The 22,680-nt window shown below is 36.5% G+C and overlaps 1 protein-coding gene across 1 annotated transcript in view; it reads right to left on the reverse strand.

The window, feature by feature from the left end:
* Positions 1–22,680, reverse strand: part of LOC307170448 (adhesion G protein-coupled receptor D2) — a 39,042-nt gene that overhangs the window by 11,874 nt on the left and 4,488 nt on the right. Inside the window, exons 12-20 of the mRNA XM_079891559.1 lie at positions 21,766–21,877; positions 21,516–21,571; positions 21,294–21,420; positions 20,559–20,662; positions 19,965–20,067; positions 19,071–19,224; positions 18,554–18,687; positions 17,484–17,593; positions 16,488–16,608 (exon numbers count right to left, since the gene is read on the reverse strand). Of these exons, the coding sequence (XP_079747685.1) occupies positions 16,488–16,608; positions 17,484–17,593; positions 18,554–18,687; positions 19,071–19,224; positions 19,965–20,067; positions 20,559–20,662; positions 21,294–21,420; positions 21,516–21,571; positions 21,766–21,877 (1,021 nt within the window). The remainder of the gene's footprint in view (positions 1–16,487; positions 16,609–17,483; positions 17,594–18,553; positions 18,688–19,070; positions 19,225–19,964; positions 20,068–20,558; positions 20,663–21,293; positions 21,421–21,515; positions 21,572–21,765; positions 21,878–22,680) is intronic.

Here is a 22,680-nt window from a genome sequence, read left to right on the forward strand (position 1 = left end):
TATATATATATGAAGAGTTCAGATGCAAAAGCCTCTAAGTGCCATCTGAAATTTTCTTCTAGAATGATCCTTTTTATCAAGCTTGTATATTTAAGTTCAATAATTTCACTTAATTGGCAATGCAAATTACCTATTAATTGTCATTTAAGTGAAATTACTGAACTTAAATATACAAGCTTTATAAAAATTATCATTCTAGAAGAAAATTTTAGATGGCACTTAGAGGCTTTTGCATCTGAACTCTTCATATATATATATATATATATATATATATATATATATATATATATATATATATATATATTAAAAGTGCAACCTCATGGTGCACATAATTGTGACGGCAGCTGATAACATTTTAGTGAATTCTTTCCAAGGTCAGCAAACGTGCATCGCTAATGTCGTGCTTCAACAAATAAAGAATGACTATTCTGTAGCTAATGGAATATCAAATGTTCTGGACACCCATTCTGACTTTAATCTTGGTAGGATTACACACAGCAAACCATAAGAAACGTCTCTTCTTGTCAAACTAAAGTTGACGTATCAATCTGGGTAGAGTCAAAGGATCCAGGCTTTCTCTGTTTGTGTCAGGCAGAACCTCCTGCATGTGGCAATAATTACAGAAATAGGAGACAGAAAAGCTCTGGAAGAAAAGAAATCAGAGCACGAGAGAAAAAGACAGTTTTCACGCTTTTTTTTTTTTAAGAGACCTACTAATGTCTCTGACGCCCCCCAGAAAAACAGTTTAATTAAGTTGTATACACAACGTTTACTTTAAGTGCCAGCGGTCTTTTAAAAAAGGGCCAAATGTCAGCTTTGGGTTTTGACGCTGATGTACTGCAGAACCGGATCAAATTCGGAGACGTGTTCAGCTGTGTGGTGGGAATGTCAGAGAGGGTTCAAAACCAGGCCCAGCTGTGAAACTCTGAGCCTGGCAGTTTTTTCCTACAAGAGAATGTGAACGAAAGCTTGAAAATCATGTCGACTTCCAAATGTTAGCCCTTATGAATCAGGGTAAAACATGTATAAGACCCTCTTAAAGAAAATTCGATTTGAGAGCTACAGCAGAAGGGAAGATTATCAATGAATAATGAGTTTTTCATTGATAAAAAAGCTAGCACTGATGTTGTCGTCTAGTGCTTTGGACGTTAAGCGTGATGTAGGCCTATGATCAGCTTTCCGTGTGAAACGGCCATTAAAGGTACATTGCCAAATAAAAACAATGTGAACTTGTACTTAGGCGGATTTGATTTCACCCTTTGACACATTAAATGGCAGGTTAGAATTTGTAAAACTTGCCCTTTAAAATTATACCAGTCAATGACAAAATAATTTTATACGATCTATCAACACACAGCCAGACTTATTTCACATGCCTGCACAGGGTGGTCTGACTCGCTGTTGAAATAAAGAAAACTAACGCACTGCCAGTCAGCTCTGAAAGTCCAGAAAGGTCCTGGAACGAGGCAGGACGGGGCAAACGGGTTCTGAAAGAGAGTGAGGGAGTGAGAAAAGGTCAAATAAAATGATATTGTTTGCCAGTGCTTGTCTGTGCAAAAGTCAGTGCTATGAAGGTAAAGTGTTCCAGGTTAGCAACAAAAAAAAAAAAAAAAGTTTAAGAATTGTAACGCTACTAGAGTGGATGTCAATAGAGGATATGCATAAGGTGTCTGTATAATAGAATTAAGAGTATCTCTGGTTGTCAGGGTGTTGCCATGCGGTTCCGTCTTTTGATTTGTTTTTAATCGCATTAAAAAGTCTATTTTTGGGAGTGTAGAGATGCTCACACAGAAGTCGATTTCAAACCAACAAAAAACTGCTTGGTTTGAAATCGACTTCTGTGTGAGCATCTCTACACTCCCAAAAAGCCGTTTTTTGCCGGCAAACCGTTGTGAAATCTGTGGGAGGAAATCCTTCATTCTTGAGCGAAATATTGTGGATTTCTATTGAAATTACTTGATTTTACTTGCGAAAAGTCTACTACACTCTTGGGAAAAAGGTTATATATAGAACTTTTAAGGGTTCTGTCAGTCACTTCAAATACAGTATAGAACCTTTTAGGGATTAATTAAAAAGCTTTTAAACATTCTAATTGAAAAAATTGGAAAAAAAACGGTAAACATGACGGTTTTATGTAATCATTTATGATATTTCCCCTTATATAGAACCTTTTTGGCAAAAAGGGATCTTCAAAATTGAGTCAAGAACCCTAGGGCCCTATTTTAACGATCTAAGCGCATGATCTAAAGCGCACTGCGCAAATTCACTTAGGCGTGTGTCCGAATCCACTTTTGCTAGTTTAACGACGGGAAAAATGGTCGGCGCGCCCGGCGCAAGGTCTAAAAGGGTTGTCCCTATTCTCTTAATGAGTAATGGGTGTGTTTTGGGATTTACGTGCGTTAAACCAATCAGAGTCTCATCTCCCATTCCCTTTAAATGCCAGTTGCATTCGCGCCACGGCGGATTCGCTATTTACATCACTGTAAAAAATTTCTAACCCTCCCAAATCAAAAATTTCAAGTGACCGATAACATCTAAATTTTTCAATTGGCCCAAGTGAAATTCTGTAAATTTAATTTTATAATTTACAGAATTTCACTTGGGCCAATTGAAAAATTTAGATGTTATCAGTCACTTGAAATTTTTGATTTGGGAGGGTTAGAAATTTTTTACAGTGATGGCGGAATTTGATAGTGGAAAGACCTAAGCCGTCTCCAGAGCGCAAACGGATCTGCTCGTGCGCGAGGTAAAAGTGCGCAAGTAGATCATCTAAGGGACAAGCCGGATTCCACCATATCTTTATGTACACAATATTTTACATTGTAATCCTTTTCATTTTAATATTTGGCATGTTTGTGTGCTGCTGCGCGTCCCTGTGTGTTTAATAAGCAGAGTATACACGCGTTGTGGACCCGCCTATAGGCGCACATTACTAACGCGCTCATTAAATAACAAAAAAAAAATTATTGCACCATTGACCAACTGAAACCTGGTCTAAAGTCAATGTCAGTTTTTTTGTTATTTAAAGAGCGGGTTAGTAGTCTATTTCTGTTGCCTCAAAATAGCAACGTGCCAACAATGCGCCAGAACACACTTCGTTTTCATACCAGCATGCCCATGGGCGCAATTTTGTAATTTTGCATTGCGCTGGGTGTAAGACAAGGGCCCCTAGTGTTTCTATATAAAACCCAATTGACTCTTTTTTCTTTCTGTTTATTTATTAATTTGTCTGTTTTTTTCTGGTTCTTGCATATGGTTATAAAATCAATTATTTAAATATTAAATTTTTATCATAAAAAGGTGGTCTATTAAAAAAAATCCCAAAATTGGGATAATTAAATAAAAAATCTACTAACATTTTAATCATAACTTTTACCTTTAAACTTAATTATTTGATAATGATAATTCGGTCACACTTTAGATTAGGGTCCAATCCTCAATATTAACTTAAGACTTTTGCCTTAATAAACTCCTAATTACTGCTTATTAAACAGTAGTAATTAGTAACATAGTACTAACAACAGTCAATTATCCTAGTAATATGCATGCTAATAAGCAACTAGTTAATAGTGTGAATTGGACCCTAAACTAAAGTGTTAATGATAATTCTAACTCTATCAGTTAATTCCATTTTTATGATACCACTTTATCCACATTGCAATGTGGAATTATTCCACCATTCTTGCGTCCACCAGATGAAAAGTCTGATTGCATATAAAAGTAAAAGTGATTTGAGGCATCATGTCTACAGCATAAACCAACATTTATCGTTATCCTGTGAATTTTTACATGTGAAATCCCAGTCATTTTATAAGCAATTCAAGCAATTGGGAATTTGCACACAGATTTTGCAATAGGTTCACTGGTTTAACGTAAAAGATTTAGGAAACCCGTTGCCTTAAAATTATTAAGTAAATACACTTCATTTGTATTTGAAAAAATTAAGTTCGAATTGTCAAGTTCACGTAACTTAATTTTTTCAATTACGCATGAAGTTTATTACTTAATTTTTTCAGGCAACTGGTTTTCTCACTTTTTTTCACCACGCTGACCAACAGAAAGCTGCTTGGTCTGAAAGTGACTTCTGTGTGAGCTGTGCTTCATACATCTTCTACTATTGACAATAGACAATGGACTTTTTTTGCCAAGAAATTTCTGCCGAAATTTTACTAATGTGGTCCAAAATGTAAATGAAGAGGAGAGAGAAATGTAACGAGGAAGATTCAGTGTATATAAGGCCCTATCGAGGCAGGGAGGAGCTGAAAACGAGAAGGGATACCCACAGGCCACCCAGCAGCGAACAGACGAGGTAGAGAACGGCACAGGCAGTGTGAGGCAGTCAGGGGAGGCGGGGAGAGTTATTAACTTAGCCCTGAAAGCCCTTCTTAATATAGGGTCCGGCGGTGATAGCTAACAGAGCCTGGCAGAGGTGACAGCTCTTGGACCTGCTTGAGGAAATCCAATTGAGAAGCAGCCAAGAGGAACAACAAGCGCAAAACAGATGTTCCCTGCTATCGCAGAGCGCAACCGTGTATACAGCAGAAACACCCTCTCTGCTCTCAAATTGGACGCAGAAAAAAATAACAATCGGGATCATTACAACATCCACATTTCTGCGCCTTCCCAACAGCCTTTTACAAAGTCAAACGACAGGTTTAATATCTCGTTATACACCGAATGGATCTTCAGATGCATCTGAAGGTTAGTCATCACAAGAGCACATATTCAGTCTTGTGCAAGGGAGAAAAATATGATAATAAAAAAGAAATTTATGACGAAAATATGGTATTACGCCATTTCAGAGGACAGTTTTCTAAGCAAATCCTCAAAAAAAAAGTGCCTTATTCTCTACGCCCATATGATGGAGGAATTTTAAACCTGTAATGGATAAAAGAAACGAAAAATTGTATTGACAGCTTTATAAAGCTTTATCAAGTCTTCCTAGAAGGTGTTTGTCGTATTTAAATGTTGACAAGATATGTTAATTTTGATTGACGCAATCATCATGAACCAGTTTAAACAAACAAATCATTTGACTCCCAGCACAGTATTTTAGTTTTTTAATAGCACAGTAAACGCTGCAGTTCATCACAACGTTTTTGACAGATATTGAGTTATGCTTTTCAGAGTACGTTCCTGTTTTACTGGTTGTATTTAGTGCACATTTATTTGTTTAAGTTCAATGCTGTCACAAAAAGTGAGATCAAGAATCAAGAAATCACTTTTTTCAGATAAAAAACATTATTTTAGTTTAAAATAGGTAAGTAATATATATAATCATTTCAATTAAATTAAATTGTATATTTACAATGTAAAAGTTCTAATTCAACATCAAAAATTGAAAATTTTTATGCATTAAAAAAAAAAAAAGAGAGAAAGAACAGGCTGGACACTTAGAAACCAAAGTAACTAAACACCAAAAGCTCATGGCACACATGTGTGAGAGTCGAAAGAGAGAGTGAATGGTAAACAAATTCGCTTTTAAACAAGACAATTTCACATTGCATGCTTCGAAGGGCCAAGTCAAACATCCTTGCAGAAAATTGATACAAACTCTTAACACATGGGTCAAGCCACACTCTTTGAACTTGAGGAGAAAAGGAGGCCCCGTGTGCCAAAAAACTGTTTAATTAAAAATACTTAGGCATCCAACGGACATTTCTGAGTGCCCCCGCTGTCAAAACGCATGAGACCGCCCTGCCAATCTCAGGCAAATTCTAATTACATACTTTCCACTGAAAGCTAGAAAAATGTCAGGCTTCAAACGGCTAAGAAGGAACAGCTGGGACTGGACCCAGAACTCTCAGACACGAGCAGAAAATCTGCCGTTTAAAAACGCTGGCGCTCAGTGCTGTGTTCAATATCACACACCTGCAATCATGCATTTGGGCATAATTCGATGTACTGTAAATAAGGTTATTTCGAGCTAAATATTATTGCAGTTTTTTTTTATATTGCAACATGGCAATAAAGATTTGATTTATAAGAAAGCACAATAAAAACCACATCTAGAGTAGAGACTACTTTGTCTGGGAGTCGTCTTGTTTTCTTCTTCAGATTTGAGTGGGCTGGGGGTTAATGGCATGTGCCCGAGCCGTGCCACATGCGGTTAAGACACTTTACACCAAGAGCATCAATCCTTATAACTCGGAGCGAACGTCACATGCGTTTAGGGTTGACCACGGCTCACGGCAGTCCTAAGTGAAAACGAATGGTAGTTCATCGACATGAGCACTTCATTCGTCTTCGTTTTCCAGTCTCTTTGTCTATTTCAGAGTCTGTGTTTCTAGACTTTGTCTCTTCGCCGTCGTGTGAAATAGTCTTCGCACTGATCGTTTTAGCTAAACATCCTTCCCACAAGAATATTATATCATTACATGTAAATGTCAAAGATTTTTCTTTTCTTTTTGGTCTGGATCTATTCAATGATTCAAAAATACATTATTTAAAAAAATAAAATGTTAAACGTAAATTTATAAAACAAGTTTATATGGTAGAACTATTCAGACAATGCACAAATCGCAACAAAACACAAAATAAACCAAAAAAAAAAAAAGGCTGTAATTCTTTAAAAAATAAACTTTTATTATAATTTATTTTCAAACTATGCAATGCTGAGGTTTTATTTTTAAGATACTTTTAATATTAAAAAGAGTTGAATCAAAGTCAGTGTGGTGTAACCAACAGGCAGGAAGCCATTTTAATGTCATGTGAAAATAAAAACCATAAAACAGGAAATTATATTACAGAGACGATCCCCGTAGACCTTCATGACTGTGTCAAGGTCACTTTAATGAAAATCCAAGGTTAATTTGGGTCAAGCTAAATAACCTTTAAGAAAGTTTCACGACATTCAAGATTATTCATGATAAAAAACGAGGAATAATGTTTGAAAAGTTTTATTAAAACATTTTTTTTTCTTGATGATAACAACACTTCAATTTTTTTGACTCATTAAAATCATATATAAATAAATAAATAACATTTTGTAACCGACAAGAAAACAAAGATACCATTCCTACAAACTTGGCACTTGCATTTTGATTAAACAAATGAAAAAAAATCTTTTTCATCTCAATCTCATCTCTTCTTTTGTCATTGACCCCTACATAAACTTAAACCGGAGTGTTTTCGGTATGATTGAGCAAGAGGTGAAAAGCCTTAAAACGGACTACCATAAAATTCGAGACTGCCAGCGGACCAAACTCAACCACTTGCCTTTTTCAAGAGCTAATGAGTCCAGTTGAGACCTGAGAGTTTTGACGCACTTCAAGCATTAAGGTGGTTTTCGGCCTGAACTGGGCCCAACTCAAAGGCAGATGATTGGCACATGCTTTGACTTAATGACGATAATTACTTAGAAAAACAAAGCCCAAAGACCACATCTGCACAGTGTAAAAAGCCCAACTCCGCAGCCGAGAGCCGAGCTGTCAGCGGCCCTGTGCTTTTTCCCACCTAGGGTGGGTAACTCTTAACAAAACCCACCGAAACGACAAGAACCAGATTAATACGAATCAACATATCCTCGTAAACAATCGTTAGAGGCCAGACAGCAGGGGAAATGTCACATGACGACAGGAAGGGCAAAAGGGCTGAAATGTTTCACACTGCGCAATATATATGTGGGATTCCTCTTGTCCCAATGAATAAATCTTAACACAGATATTTGTTTGGTTTGTAATTTATTTTAACAGGATGTGCATGTACGACTTCAGTCGTGAAATTTTAAGACAAACCAACGATTAAAAACGCTTCATTCTAGTCAACAACAAGCAAGCCTCACAATTAGGATTTCTTTCAGATGAAATAATGATTTAAAAAGAGCAAAGGCATGAATAATACATACCGTGTTTATTTTGGATTTCATTTCCATGCAGAAAACGAATTGCTCGCTGGTAAATTGGCATCAGCGTTTGACAGCCTTTATAGAAAAAAGAGCAAGAGCTTTTCTCTTGCCCAGACTGACCCAGTTCTTGTTAATTATCTGCAAAGTATACATCAAAGCTCACCAAACAGTCCGCAGCTCTCAGATTAAAACTGATTTAAAAGATATCGCCCATCTCATAAAACTATATCAGCTGAAATTATAAATGAAGTGGCCATTCTTTCAACGTAATTTGGGTGTCGGAGTGGTTTCTGACACCAGAGGTTAAACATGTGAGGGCCGTGTTGTTGTAAGAGGGGTTGCGAGGTCGTTCCCAGCGGGTCATGTGATCCTCAATCTCCTGCCAGGGTAGCCGAGTGATTTGCTTTCCTATGACACAAACTATTACTACACAGAGCTGGCAGGTAATTATAAAGCAAATAAATGCGGGTGGGTGCCAAACGCGACGGGCTCTTTTGGTGATTCGTGCGAGCCGTGGAATTCCCTTTCCTCTCGACAGGAAGCACGTTATTCACAACGATTATTTGTTGCTTTTTGGTCATTTTTCTTTATGCAGTATGGCCGAATCTCACACTCAATGGCACATAGAAAGTCATCACCGATAAAATGTTTCTATATAATTATTTATGTTTGAACATAAGCCATATTTATATATATGATTTAATTGCTTGTGGGTGTGTTTTTTTTCCCCTAAAAAGATCAATCCTACATTAAGGGGTCTAAAACATGGGTCTGCAAAATGTTGTTCACCAATTGTTCTCACAAAAATGTAAAAAAAGCATAAACTGTTTTCAACATTGATAATGATAATAATAAAATGTTTCTTGATCATCAGATCATCATATTAGAATGATTTCTGAAGGATCATGTGACACTGAAGACTGGAGTAATGATGCTGAAAATTCAGCTTTACCATCACAGGAATAAATTATATTTATTCCTATATAAATACAGCCTTGTTGAGCATAAGAGACTTCTTTGAAAAATACAAAAATTGTAATGTTTCCAAACTTTTGACTGGATGGATGGATGGATGGATAGATAGATAGACAGATATAGACACAGCTATTGAAGGGTAACTCTCGCCAAAATACAAACTAGGGTCTTTTTGTTAATCTACCCGAGGCAAATTTTCGTTTAAAAGCATAATTAGAATGGAAACGCCACTTTTAAGTTTGACCGTATTTCCGTTTTCGGTCAAATTGCCTTTTGAATGGGAGTGCTTGGGGCAGCATCAAAAATCGTTATTTTTAAAACACTAAGAAGGCTCGACACAACATGAAACTCGAAGTATCACCAGGGGCTCTACACATGAACTCCAGCATTAAGAACATTGTTTGTGTACACAGATTTTACTAAAAAGAAAGATATTGAACAACTCACTGTAGCTGTGTCCGCCGGCATTTTGACAGTCAAAAATAGTCGATCTCCGAATGCGACTGACTATGAATTTTAGTATTGCTTCTTATATGAGCATCCTTTTTTAAATACAAGGTCAATATTGATTTTAATGACAAAACAACAAATTATCCGTGAATTTATATGGAACTAAGCTTTATGAGCTTTCCATCTTTACTCTCCTTCCTGTTACGTTGCATTCGGAGATCGACTATTTTTGACTGTCAAAATGCCGGCGGACACAGCTACAGTGAGTTGTTCAAAATCTTTCTTTTTAGTAAACTCTGTGTACACAAACAATGTTCTCAATGCTGGAGTTCATGTGTAGAGCCCCTGGTGATACTTCGAGTTTCATGTTGTGTCGAGCCTTCTTAGTGTTTTAAAGGAGACATATCATGTTTTTAAATCGTTCCTTTTTACATATAAATCATACATTTGTAGTCTATATAAAGCGGAACTGCAATGTTTGGGTCTGAATTCCTCATTATTATAGCTCCACAGGCCCCTTTTCTACCCCTTTTCTGATGTGCGTCTGAGAGCAACTCGTTTTGGTGCGGTCTCTTTAAATACAATTGAGACACTTCATACCCCACCCCCTCTCCAGGATGCAGAGGTTCAACTCCACCCCGTTCGGCCATTTTTGTAGTTTGATAGCAGAGATATGATTATCTAGCGGCACAGAAACTTTTTATTCACACGTTATTAACAAAATGTCAACAACGGAAGACTTGTCCAGCCAGCCTTACATGTTCGAGCCAGAGTCGGAGCCGGAGCGAGATGAAAATGAAGACGACGAGCCTGCAGAACAACGTCTTCATATGGATGTATCGCAATGGTGTGTTACTGTATTTACACATTAAACTTTGGTCTTCCGACCTTTTACCACCGTGTCGATTTATTTTGATTAATATGTGCGAGGGAGAGAGAGCAAGACAGCGTCTAGTTTGGAGACGGTGAAGTCTTGTTTACACTTTTATTTCGCCTGGCTCCGAAGAGAGAGAGAGTGCGTACGCGCGACCGGGTCTCTCTCTCTCTGCTCGTTCTTTCAGTTAAACATGCGCCCTGTCACAAGCGCAGCAGTTCATCTACATTAGACGTGTAATGAAGCGTGTGGGTTACTACATCCAACAACTGAACATTTTAACTTACCCTCTCGTAACTTCTGCATCCTTTAGCTTGGACTACAAAATTGCAGCGAGAAATAAAAATGGCGGATTGCTCGAAGTGTTGAGCCGGTAGTCAATGTCCTTATTTGGCAGTTCCGCTGCAAATACTGTGACGTAATTGTTCACAAAACACCATAGAGAACAGAAAAATCGGAACAGGTTGAAAAATATGACCAAAACAGAATATAAAGATATCAACGAAGCACCTGAAGAGACTAATTTCAACTTTGCTGTACTTCTAAACACTCCAAATATACAACAAAATGCATTTAAGGGCTAAAAAAGTGGATTTAGCATGATATGTCCCCTTTAAAAATAGCGATTTTTGATGCTGCCCCAAGCACTCCCATTCAAAAGGCAATTTGACCGAAAACGAAAATACGGTCAAACTTGTGGCGTTTCCATCCTAATTATGCTTTTAAGCGAAAGTTTGCTTCGGGTAGATTAACAAAAATACCTAGGTTGCATTTTGACGAGAGTTACCCTTTAGCACATCTAATATAGGATATTTGTGAACAACAGACATTTTTCCGTGTTTTCCGTCTTAAACAATTCAACTTGAAAAACATTTCCCTGACCGGGGGTTTGGGGACCGGCTGACCATGGAGGGCATGAGGAGTGAGAGACGAGCTGGACACCTGTCTTGACTGAGGGATTCCTGTCCTGATTTTGTTTGTTACAGAGAGTTTTTAAAATGAGTCGCTCGTCTCTTTGTGAGGGGTTTGTGGCGCTCGCCCAGGTTGCCTCCCCTGTTGACCTCAACTTGCATCCATGTCAAAATAATTTCCCAAAACACTTCGTTAAAGAGTTCAGGAGGTGTTTGTTGTGACTCTGCTGAAACAGTGTATGAATATGGATGCTAATGCGTTTCATTTCACATTAATGTTTCTATTTTATTCGTGTCTTGCACTGCAAACTTTTAGCAAAAAGGTGGAAAATGTATGTAGTATAATTTTTCATTTATGTTTATATAAAAAAATACTTTCAAAGTACCCACAGATTTTTTTTTTTTATAATTATAATTTAATAATAATAAAAAGGTATAAGGATGTAGGATTCACCTTACTGCAACACCCAAAAAACTTTTGGTAAGAGTTTGTGACCCCAAACCCCCTTTAAACTCTCTATCCTCAAAGTTATTGATAGAGGGAAATTATGAGCGTATAATGCTATGGACAATGCATGCTGGAGGGCCTATTATATACCGGTAATGGATAGCACTGAGTTTTTGAATGACATTGCACCGAGATTGGATGACAGAGGGTCGTGCGATTTATGACCAAATGAAGCACCTCCACTTCCCCCTCCCCACCCCGTCCTCACCCAAAGCCATTTATTTCCAGCCTGATGGAGAAGCACGTGGTGGTATTTATGGTGCAGGAGTTAGTAAATAATACAAAATTAATACTGTAAGTGCGTTTTGGAGTCATCTGAACAGGATAATGTTATACATTAAACTATGTGTCACCCTCTAAAATTCCTCTAAAATAAGTAAGAATACTTAAATTAAACAACATTAAGTTTTAGCTTCATGTATTAATTCTGGCAACTGTAGAAACAATAATATCTAAAGAGTTCACAGTATCATGTGTTGTAGAAATGTTACACTAAAGTTATTTAACATTTCTTCAAAAGAAAAACAGCACTTCTCGACGTCATAATACATTCCAACCCACTTAAGAATGTTAAAATAATTTGTACCACTTTTTACTGAAACATCTACATCTACATGTCATTCCTATGGGATGCTCTATTAAAGCTAATATATAAAAATGATATTAAAGCTAGAAGACTGAATAACTACCACACGAAAAGTCAAACTTTTTTTTTTTTTTACGAAATATGCAAATTAAGCCATTTCATGCTTAGCACTAAATAAATCAGAATGATTTGTTTGTCATGTTTCCCTCACTCAAAACAACAGGAAGTGCGGCCAATGAAAAGAGCTTGTCAACATTATTACTTTTATTGATTTAACAATAAAGTCCTGTGGCTTAAGTTATGTTGTTATTGCTGCCTATTGAAAATACAATGAAACATGGAATGACAACAGGAATTTCACATAACGCCATAGGACTCTCTGGATAAAGTGAGCCTGTTATATTCCTCACATTTTCAAGGGCGTTGCTTAGAGAGCAACCGTGCCAATGAAATTATGAATATGTCCTCAATCAAAGCAGCTTCAGATGGTAGAATGTTTCATTCACCGCCCCATGCGGTCTGCATTCATATGAGCGTGTGCCGTCTCTGCTTCCTTTTAAAACCATGGGCCGTACCGAAGTATTTAATAGCTTACAACATATACGGAGCACTTAAACACAAGGTCTGTGGCATCGAACGACTCAAGCACTCTGGATACAGCGGAGGTACGTTCTCAACGCACGTCAAAACAAACAGAAAATACGTGGCATAAAAGCGTTAATTGACGATAAGTGAGGGAATCATTGTCAACAACTTCATAAAACTTTATATGAAATTTGTCGTTTCGTTGCTGCTGGAGTGGTTGGGTTTTCTAACAAGGTTGACTTTACAATGCAGCTGGGTAAAAAGCACAGTTTTATTGTCATTGTTCGCAGCTCTAGAGACCCGAGCCGATATATAAAAGAGCTGTGGGCAAAACAAAGGGTGGAATTTAGAGAGAGAAAACAGTTCAATCAGTTTGGTCTTTAACACATGGGAGTTATATTTTCACCTGCCACATTTGAAAAGGAAGAGGCTGGCAAAATATCCAAGCGGCGAAACGATCACACAAAGGCCTGTGGTGATTTCCTGTGGATTCTACATCTCCCCCCCCCCCAAAAAAAAAATCTCTGACTCATTTTCAGTTTGGACTGATTTGGAGCTAAAATCATTGACATTAGAGGCTTTGGGTAGTTCTAGGCCCTCAATTCTAGGATTTAGCCACCAGGGCGATTCCCCGAGAACTAATGTTCCCCTATGGCCGTTTTCCTGGTTGCATTCGCACCGCCAGTAGGAACTCTGAAGTGACGTAAGCCGCGCTTGTTGTTGTGACTTTTATTTTGACGGCGCAGAGAACGCCAGCCAGAGCCTGAGCACACAGCGCTCACATTCTCCATATTCATTATTTTTCGATCTGTCTAACAGTCCTGTCTTGGATTTTCTCCTCAGAGCAAAGGTTGAGAGGTCCACCTATCACTGTTTTCCATGTTCGTAGAGTTAGTTTCTAGAGTAAATATTTATTTACTTTTTTTAATGGCGGATGCTGGTGTTTCGCGTGTTCCTATTGTGTTCGTTTAGACCCGACTCTGAAGTAGGAGCTAATTTAGTTCCCCCTAAAGTTGTTCCTAGACCTAAAATCCCAGTTCTGTGGTGCAAACACACCAAAATGCGGGTTATTTCCGCCAAGTTCTAGGAACTATGAAAAGGTATATTTTTATGTATATAAAAGGTATTATTTTATGTGTTAAAAAAATAGGAAGACGTGGACTTTCAGAAAAAAGTGGGCAAAGGTAAATATATGTACAAAAGTTTGGGATCAGTACGTTTTTTTTCCAATAAATTAATACTTTTATTCAGCAAGGATTTCTATTTCAAATAAATGCTGAACTTTCTATTCATAAGAATCCTGGGGAAAAAAAACTATCATGGTTTCCACACAAATTTTAAGCATTTATAATTATTAGAAATGCTCCTTGAGCACTAAATCAGCATATTAGAATGATTTCTAAAGGATCATGTGACGCTGAAAATTCAGGAATAAATTACACTTTAAAATAAATTCAAATAAAAAAAATGTGACATTTGTTTTAACATTTCAACATTATTATTTTCACAATATTTTTGCTTAGATAAATGCAGATTTTGTGAAATTTACCAACGCCAATACTTGATGATGAATGTTGTGTTGCAATTTATCCATTTTACATTTTATATGTTTTAAAATGGTTCCCCATAAAATATAATTATAGTACAGAATACATATCTCTGTTTTAAACATATTCAACATTCTAAAACAAGTCGTAAAATCAAACTTATAGTATATTTATATGAAGCTATTTAATGGTATAGCAGTTTCCACACTGTAAAAAAATATTTTCATGATTTGTTATCATACCTTTTTTTTGTCAAATCAAATTAGAAATGTAATGTGATTCAGATAACATAATATTTTGAGTTTCTATATATTAAACCAATCTCCTTTGTTGTATTAACTCAATATTTTAATTTCAATGAACTCAGGGATGAAGGACACAGTTTCATCACTAGAAACAGGCTTATACACTACATTACAGGCACCTTCTACATCCACACTGCATCATGTATGCTTGTACATAAAAAATGCAATGTTTGAATTAGGTAAACAAAGGTTAGAACTTCACTTTTGAAACTTTTAAAACACAATAGATTAAGAAAACCTTGGGAAAAATCCATAAATACTATATATAAGCAGCCTGTTTGAGAGGAATCCATATGGAAATACTATTTATGCCATTAACTAAAGTATGATTACAATATAAATACTTCCAAGGAAAACAACATCCACATCTAAAACACATTTTACCGTAGGACCTTCAAAGACAAAAGTTTATATCGTACAGAGCCTCAGCTCTGTAAGATACTAAAATGGGGAAAAAAATAAACTATTTATAGTGTGGTTTAATGATGCGAGTCAGGCTAAATCTCTATTGATTTTCTTGTGATATATACAGCTCTATTACAGAAACAACTGATTAAGGAGCTCTACAGACCGCAAACACAGGATTCGGGATTCACAGGCTTGTAACGCATAAAGAATGACACACTTTTCTTTCTTTGATCGAAATATCACACTGCGATATTCTGTTCGACGCTCTTAAACAAAGCTGTCGACACTGAATGTGCCAGTGTGAGGTCATTCTGATAAATGGCAGTACTAAAAAAAATTTCGATTTCAAAAGTGCTAATCAAGCACAGAATGATATTAAAAAATATTTAATATCAAAAACATTTAACAAATAAAAAATAAATAAAAGTATACTGCTTTGTGCTTTGAAAACCACCGTACAGCTTTTCCTCAAGAAAGCAGAATATTAAAAATAGACATTTAAATTGATCTAAATGAATATTAAATGTATTTTGATTTTGCACCTTTTTAAAAGTGGTACTCATATTATATATAAAATAAATATAAATTACAAAACTAATATACATTTCTGAAAACTATTTTGGTTGATCTCAGAAGTGTTTACCATGTACAGAATGATGTTAAATATATTTATAAATAAAAACATACTGCTTTGTGCATGAAAGCTACTGTACATGCTTTCCAGAAGACAGCAGAATATTAAAAATGAGAAAAGACAAAGAAGATGCAGTATTTAATTAATGTAATGCAGTATTCTGAATATTTAGATTTTGTGCCAGCTAAGTGGTATATATACACACACACACACACACACATACATACATACATACATACACGCACACACACACACACACACACACACACACACACACACACTTAAAAATAAATAAAATAATCAAGAAAATGACCAAATCAATTTCCCAGAATCAAACACACAAAAAAGTGCTGTTTGGCTGTAATAAAGCAGCTTTAGGAAGAATTTCACTGGCCATTTATAATGATTTAACGGGAAAAGGAAGTAACAGAGGATCTGTTTGGAATCCTTTGTCTTCCGCCAAAAATAATTTCACCCAGATTCTGACAGTAACTAAAAGAGAAACACTGGAAAACAGAAAAACCTGGCCGGCAACTACCATTACAGATTTTTAGGAACGCACGGACGCAGAAAAGGCGAGAATAAAGTCTCAAAGAAACCGCTGCATTTACCAGAAGTCTGAATAAAACTTCATTCTACTCCAGTCACACACACACACACACACACACACACACACAGATGCTCTCAGTCTGTGCCGTCTCCATGTTAAACAGCAATTATCTCTTCACTCCCAACTGTTTACCTCAGCTAAAACCACTGTGGGCTTCAGCGCTAACGCAACCCAACGGCGTTCACGTGCCGCAGACTTCAGATGTATTTGCCTGGCGTTGAGGGCAAGAGTGAGAGAAACACTCTTACCTGCAGTGAGTTCAGGAGGCTGAAGACGTAAGCGATAACCACGGAGAACGGCACCAGGACTCCACAGAGCCAGGTCAGGCCCAGGATCGGCAACAGAACCAGTACGGATTTCACTGCCGCCCTAAAACACAAAAAAGAACGCAAAAATCAGACCAGGAAGATCTGATATGGAAAACACATTGTTTTATTTATAATCATGCATGCATATGATCACACACACACTCCTCTTTGGTTTTACACTGGAGAAGACAGATTTCAGGGGTCATTCCCAGCACAACAGGAGCTGCTGCTTATTCTCACATTGTGACAATTTCCACGCTAAATCGCTTTTAATTCTGTTTAGTGTAAAATTACCTCCCTATTCAGGTAACCGCTAAAGCGAACCAGCTGCTGTCCGAACAGGTCCTGCCAAGCGGAGGAAGCGTGTGTTTGATTTTCCTTGGAGAACGCTGTATTTGACCACGGGCTTTCAAGAGTCACATTGATATTTTTTACACACAGGGGCCTTCTGAGGGCCCCACCTCAACGACTGATGCCGGAGGTCCAGGCTCGTCCAAACGCCGGGTACATGTGGCAGCTTAATTTGCGTTATGGTTATTTATGGTCTCAAGGAGAAGCTGAATCTATAAACCAACATGAGAATCAGTATAAAGGCCTGTTTTTAAAAATATAACGCCGGATTCCTGCAGTGAAGGAGCTGCCTGAAAGTTTACTTTGTGATCCTTGCAAAAAAAGTCAAATCGTTCCATTAATGGACCAAAAAACAAACAAAACATTTGATGTTGAAAGAGGCTGTAATGTGCAAATAGATCATTTTAATAGAAAGCCAACAGGACTGAGGATCAGTCAGACTCCACAAGCAGACAGGACCACTGTTCACGAGCACAGCTGTGAAAGGGTGCCTCCATGTGGCGATCCTTAAGGCACCGAAGAATGAGCTAATGAGAATCCTTCCCCTTCCCGTACCTGAATCCGAGAGGAAGAGAGGTGTCGTACCTTATCTGCTCAGAGACTTGCTCTTCCGGGCTGTTGTTCATCATCAAAGATCTTCTCTTGGCTGTGGCGATGGTGATCAGGGCCACACGGGTCAGAATCACGATATTCACCTAATACACACATACACCAAATTAAATATTAAGTATAAATATAACATAATTATTCAAATAATAAATATATACTAAACATAAATATTAGAATTTGTAATAAGCATATAATATATATATATATATATATATCATTATAAATATTCAATATGTGCATATACAAAATTATTATATATTGTAATTTATAATAAACATGTTTTTTTATTATTGTTATGTCTTATATATATGCATATAATAGAACAGTATAAACATTAAAATATATAATAAACATATACTGTAAAATAAAATGATAAATATTAGTACATATTGTAAAATTATTATACATAATATGTGCATATACATATATATATATATATATATATATATATAAAGAACACATTTTACATATTTGTTATTTTATATATATAAAAAAATACCATATTTTTATTAAATAACATATTTTTGTTATTATATATGTGTATTCATGTGTTTTTTTGTTTTTATATATATATATATATTATATATTAAAACAAACATTAAAATAGTATTTATTATACATTATATAATAAGAATGTAATGTAAAAATAATAAATATTACATTTTGTAAAATTATAATAATACACAATATGTGCATATATGTGTGTATATGCATGTACACACACATATATAAATATTATATATATATATATATATATATATATATAGTAGTCAACATTTGAAGTGGATCAAAAAAGAACGGATGTTGTTCAAAAATCATGTATAACTTTGATAAAAGGTTTTGATCCACTTTAAATGTTGACTGTATATAAATAAAATAAAAAAGAACATGTTTTATATATTTGAGTACTATTTTATTATTATTATTATTATTATTATTATTACATAAAAATACCATACATAACAAAAATGTCATATGTATGTGTGTATTTAATATTATTCTTTTATATAAAATATATAACAATAATAATAGATGTAGCGACACACCATAACAATGAAGATGACTGGGCCGGCAAAGCCCCATATGACGCCGTTCTGAACGCTGAGCCAGCAGTGGCCATCGGCTGAATAGTTCCCAGAGGTAGAGGCCAGTGTGATGGTAACGATCAGCACGGGCAGACCTGCTCAAGCACAGACATTTCTACATTACAGGTGTCTGAGTGGGACAAAAAGCATTTGGGCGGCATCTGTGAACAAAAAATACTCCAAAATGATTTTACTTTACTTTCACTATTACTCTCAATCAAGTTGCATCTTTTTGTCAACATTTTTTTTTTTTAATGAAATGTGTTGTGCTTGTGCTCTTAGTATATAGTACAGACATGGTAGTATTCCTTGTCTAAGAAAGAAGAAAAAAAAGTACTGTGAAAAGAAAATTATAGAAATACTCAGAGGAACAATAAAGTACAAAACCAGCATTCCTGTACTCTTGAACCCAATCAATAAGTGTGCCTATCCACAACAGATCGAAGAGGAGATCGGAGGGGCGGAATGCAATTATTACCCCAGCCAATCAGGTAGTAGTATTTCATGTGGCGGTCCTCGCTCAAATTAACGCTCACTACTTTGCTCCAGAGCAGCAGGCCCTCAACCAGCATCCAGCTGAACGCTGCCAAGAAGAACAAATGCATCAGAGCTGCCACAAGCGTGCAGGCCACCTACGGGGCAGAGGTCAGAGAGCAGGCAGTCAGGGGTCAAAAGGTCAAACATCCACACAAACATGGCCGTACGCCAGTTTACGCAATGCCAAATATGGCAACAACACTAAAGTTGTTTTAAGGCACTGTCAGACTGCTGGTACGATTTTGTAATTGATCTAGAAATACTTTAAAAACTGACTAAAAATTCTGTATAATGACCCCAACTAACATTTAAAAAAGCAATAAGCCACTTGCGGATGTGTGTTGTTAGACACCACGCAAAGTTGACCATCTTAAACAAAGTAAGAAGACTAACACATGACCTTGTGTGGTAAATACTAAAGTTAAACAGATAATTACTTTAATATTATGAATACATTGTGATAGCAGTGTTGTTTTTGTAACTAAAACTATACATATTAGATTACCAAAAAAATGTAACTTAAAAACTTAAATAAGAAATAAATAAGTGAAGTAAAATAATTAAATGACTAAGACTAAAGAAAAAATGAATTAAACCTATACAACTAATAAAAATAACAAAAACACGCAACAACATTACTGATACTTAAATGAAAACTGTACTAGTCTACAAATAATACTAAAAAAAAATACAACACTGCTACATAATAATGTAATTAATGATTTAGCATCTTACCACATTGTTGAGACAGAAATATTGATTGATTGGTAATTAGTTATTCAATTAAAATCGATAAAAGTTGTGCAACCAAATGAAAGTGTGAAAAACATTGTACCTTATTATGAACAGCAGAACCACTGCAGAGAAGGACGATTTGAGCACAAGTCAGAGACACAAAAAGATTCTTGTGGACTGATGTGCGATCTGATTTCGGGATGCTGTTAAAACAAATACATTTAATGGCAAATGTTTATGAAATAGAAAAAAATCGGGGAAAATTGTATTTATTTTAGTAAAACAGATGAAGTGTGTGTGTGTTGATTAGTGGCAAACAGGCCATAAATCTCTTAAAGAAATCAGCTTGGCTGATACTGCGCTGATTAACCTCCCTTTGTGTGACTCTTTCCTTTAATTAACTCCCCTGTAATGTCACCATAAAACTTCGGCTTCGAGCTCATTTGGCACAGAGCGCTAATTAGCCGATTAGTGGTTTTCAATACGTGTTCAGCCTCACGACTGAGCGCTATTGACAAGCGCGAGGCCTGTGAGCTCACTTGAGCAAATGTTATGCAATGTCATGACCTTTATGAACTCAACACTAGAAGTCAGTCGTCATAAAGACAAGATAGTGAATCAAATGATGCCAGAGCGACATCATGGAATGGGAATATGCTGTTGGCGTGGCAGTGCATCCGTGAAAACCACTTACTCTAACACGGTAAACAGCATCAAGGTCACCACCAGTGCGCAGAGAGAGGCTCCGGATCCGATAAATGTCAGCTTCGTCAAAATGCTCTCCTCTTTAGCACTCCACTGCAGGGAAAAGACCCATCAAAACACAACGATCTTGCACTCCTCACACTCTATCTCTCAATCGAACTGTCTGGAGATATAGGTTAACTACTATATATATATAAATGAGGGTTTGATGACTCTTATTGCACTGGATGGTTATATAGTGGCACTAGACATCAATGAGAGACCGTATTTGCTCCTATAGCGGAACTTCTCACATAATTGTGAATACAAAATCACAAAGGCTACTATTAAGGCTCGCTTGCTTTTGTAAGCTCACAGTGACCTCTACTGGACAGATTGCAGTGTAACAGAAAATATGATCAGTGAAGACATAATCTTTATAATGATTAATGATCAGTTTTAAATGGCTTTTAAAACACTTTTCAGACTTAAAGGGATATACACTAATAAGCCAAAACATTGTGAACAGTCACAGGTGACGTTAATTTGATCTTCTAACAAGGCCGCATATTAAGGTATGGGTAGATTAGATGGTAAGCAATAAAATAAAGATCCGAGCGAATTTGACAAGGCTCAAATTGCAAGGCAACTTGGTCAGAGAATCTCTGAAAAGGCAAGGCTTGTGTGTTATATGTGTGTGTGTGTGTGTATTTGTTACAATTCAAAGCACATACTCTAAACATACCTCTGGCTCCATATAATTCATTAGGACAGCAAAATTGGTGGTGTGGTTGCAAAAGCAGGATGTGACATCAGGAGGAGAAGGCAACACTCTGCACCCTTTATTGGACCAAGCACTTGTATGACCCGCCCTTTGGACATGAGACACTAAATCAGACCCAAACAAGAGACTGTAATACGACAAAACACCAGTTAGTAGTTTTGTAACATGATTACATTCACTTACATGAATTCGATATTCCAAAAGACGCAGATGGGCGTCACTTGCTTGGAGTACTCAGCCTAAAGGAAATATATAAAACTTTTCTATGTCAGAGAATTGCTATTTTAGTATCATTGATATACTATTATAATTTTATTTTAATATTTTGTTTTCATTTTAGTTAAAGTTGTAGTAATTTTGTTGTGTTTTTGTCTTAAGACTATGTTAGAGGTTATATGAGCTCTTTAAAACGGCAAATATGAGTGTTTTTTACCACAATTCCAGAGGATAGAGTGTACTGGACGGAGACGGGAACATTTTCTGCCCTCTGAACATCCCGCACTGTCGCTGAGATTACTGCCGTGTCTAGCTGACCAGTGTGATGCCTAAAAATAAAGGAACAAAGTAACCAGGGTTTTTCCTGCATTGAAAATATTTTGCCGGCCGCCAAAATGAATCTTTGCCCCGCCACACATTTATTTGATCATTTAATGTGACGATACCTGCCGTTCTGCTGTACCGGTACCCGCTGATAGCCGTCTGCTTTCAAACGCTTCAGTGAGTGTTTGTGTAAGCGCTCTACGAAGAGCATCAAAGGTTTACAAAGTGTTTTTGCAGCGTTGAGCAATGTAGCCAATCACAGACATCTGTTGAGCACGTGAACGCAATGGCCAATCAGAGGTGTTTAAGTTAGTCAGAATCTGCTCAAAAAACACCAAAGTTTTTGTTGAGTGCGAGTTCACGCTCGCAAATCATTTCATTATAAGTATAAACACGATGTCAATAAGAGATTCATTGCACAGCTTCATTGATTATAATGGGAGTTTTCGCAAGAGCGCCACTTTGTGTACCCCGCGTTGTGTACCTCGCATTGTAATTGACAGCTTCAGTGATTAAAATGGCGATCTTTGCTCACTTTATGTATAGGCCTATATAAATTTTTCATCCAGCTAACGACACATTGCAAAGTTTCTGTATTGACAACCATATTTAAATGCGTGATTGAAACCGATTGACAGTGATTGACAGAACAAAACAATTAGACGCTGTATGTCAAATGATCTGTGCACTAAGTCTTGGAGTGTAGGCTAAATGCAAAAAAAAAAAAAAAATAGACCTACCACTCCTATGTAATGTGTTACTTTGTTGTCTAATTTAAAGCGGTCACTCAGAACTACTTCATTCATAA

This window comes from Squalius cephalus (assembly GCF_949319135.1).
Source record: "Squalius cephalus genome assembly, chromosome: 13".
Taxonomy (NCBI): Eukaryota; Metazoa; Chordata; class Actinopteri; order Cypriniformes; family Leuciscidae; genus Squalius; species Squalius cephalus.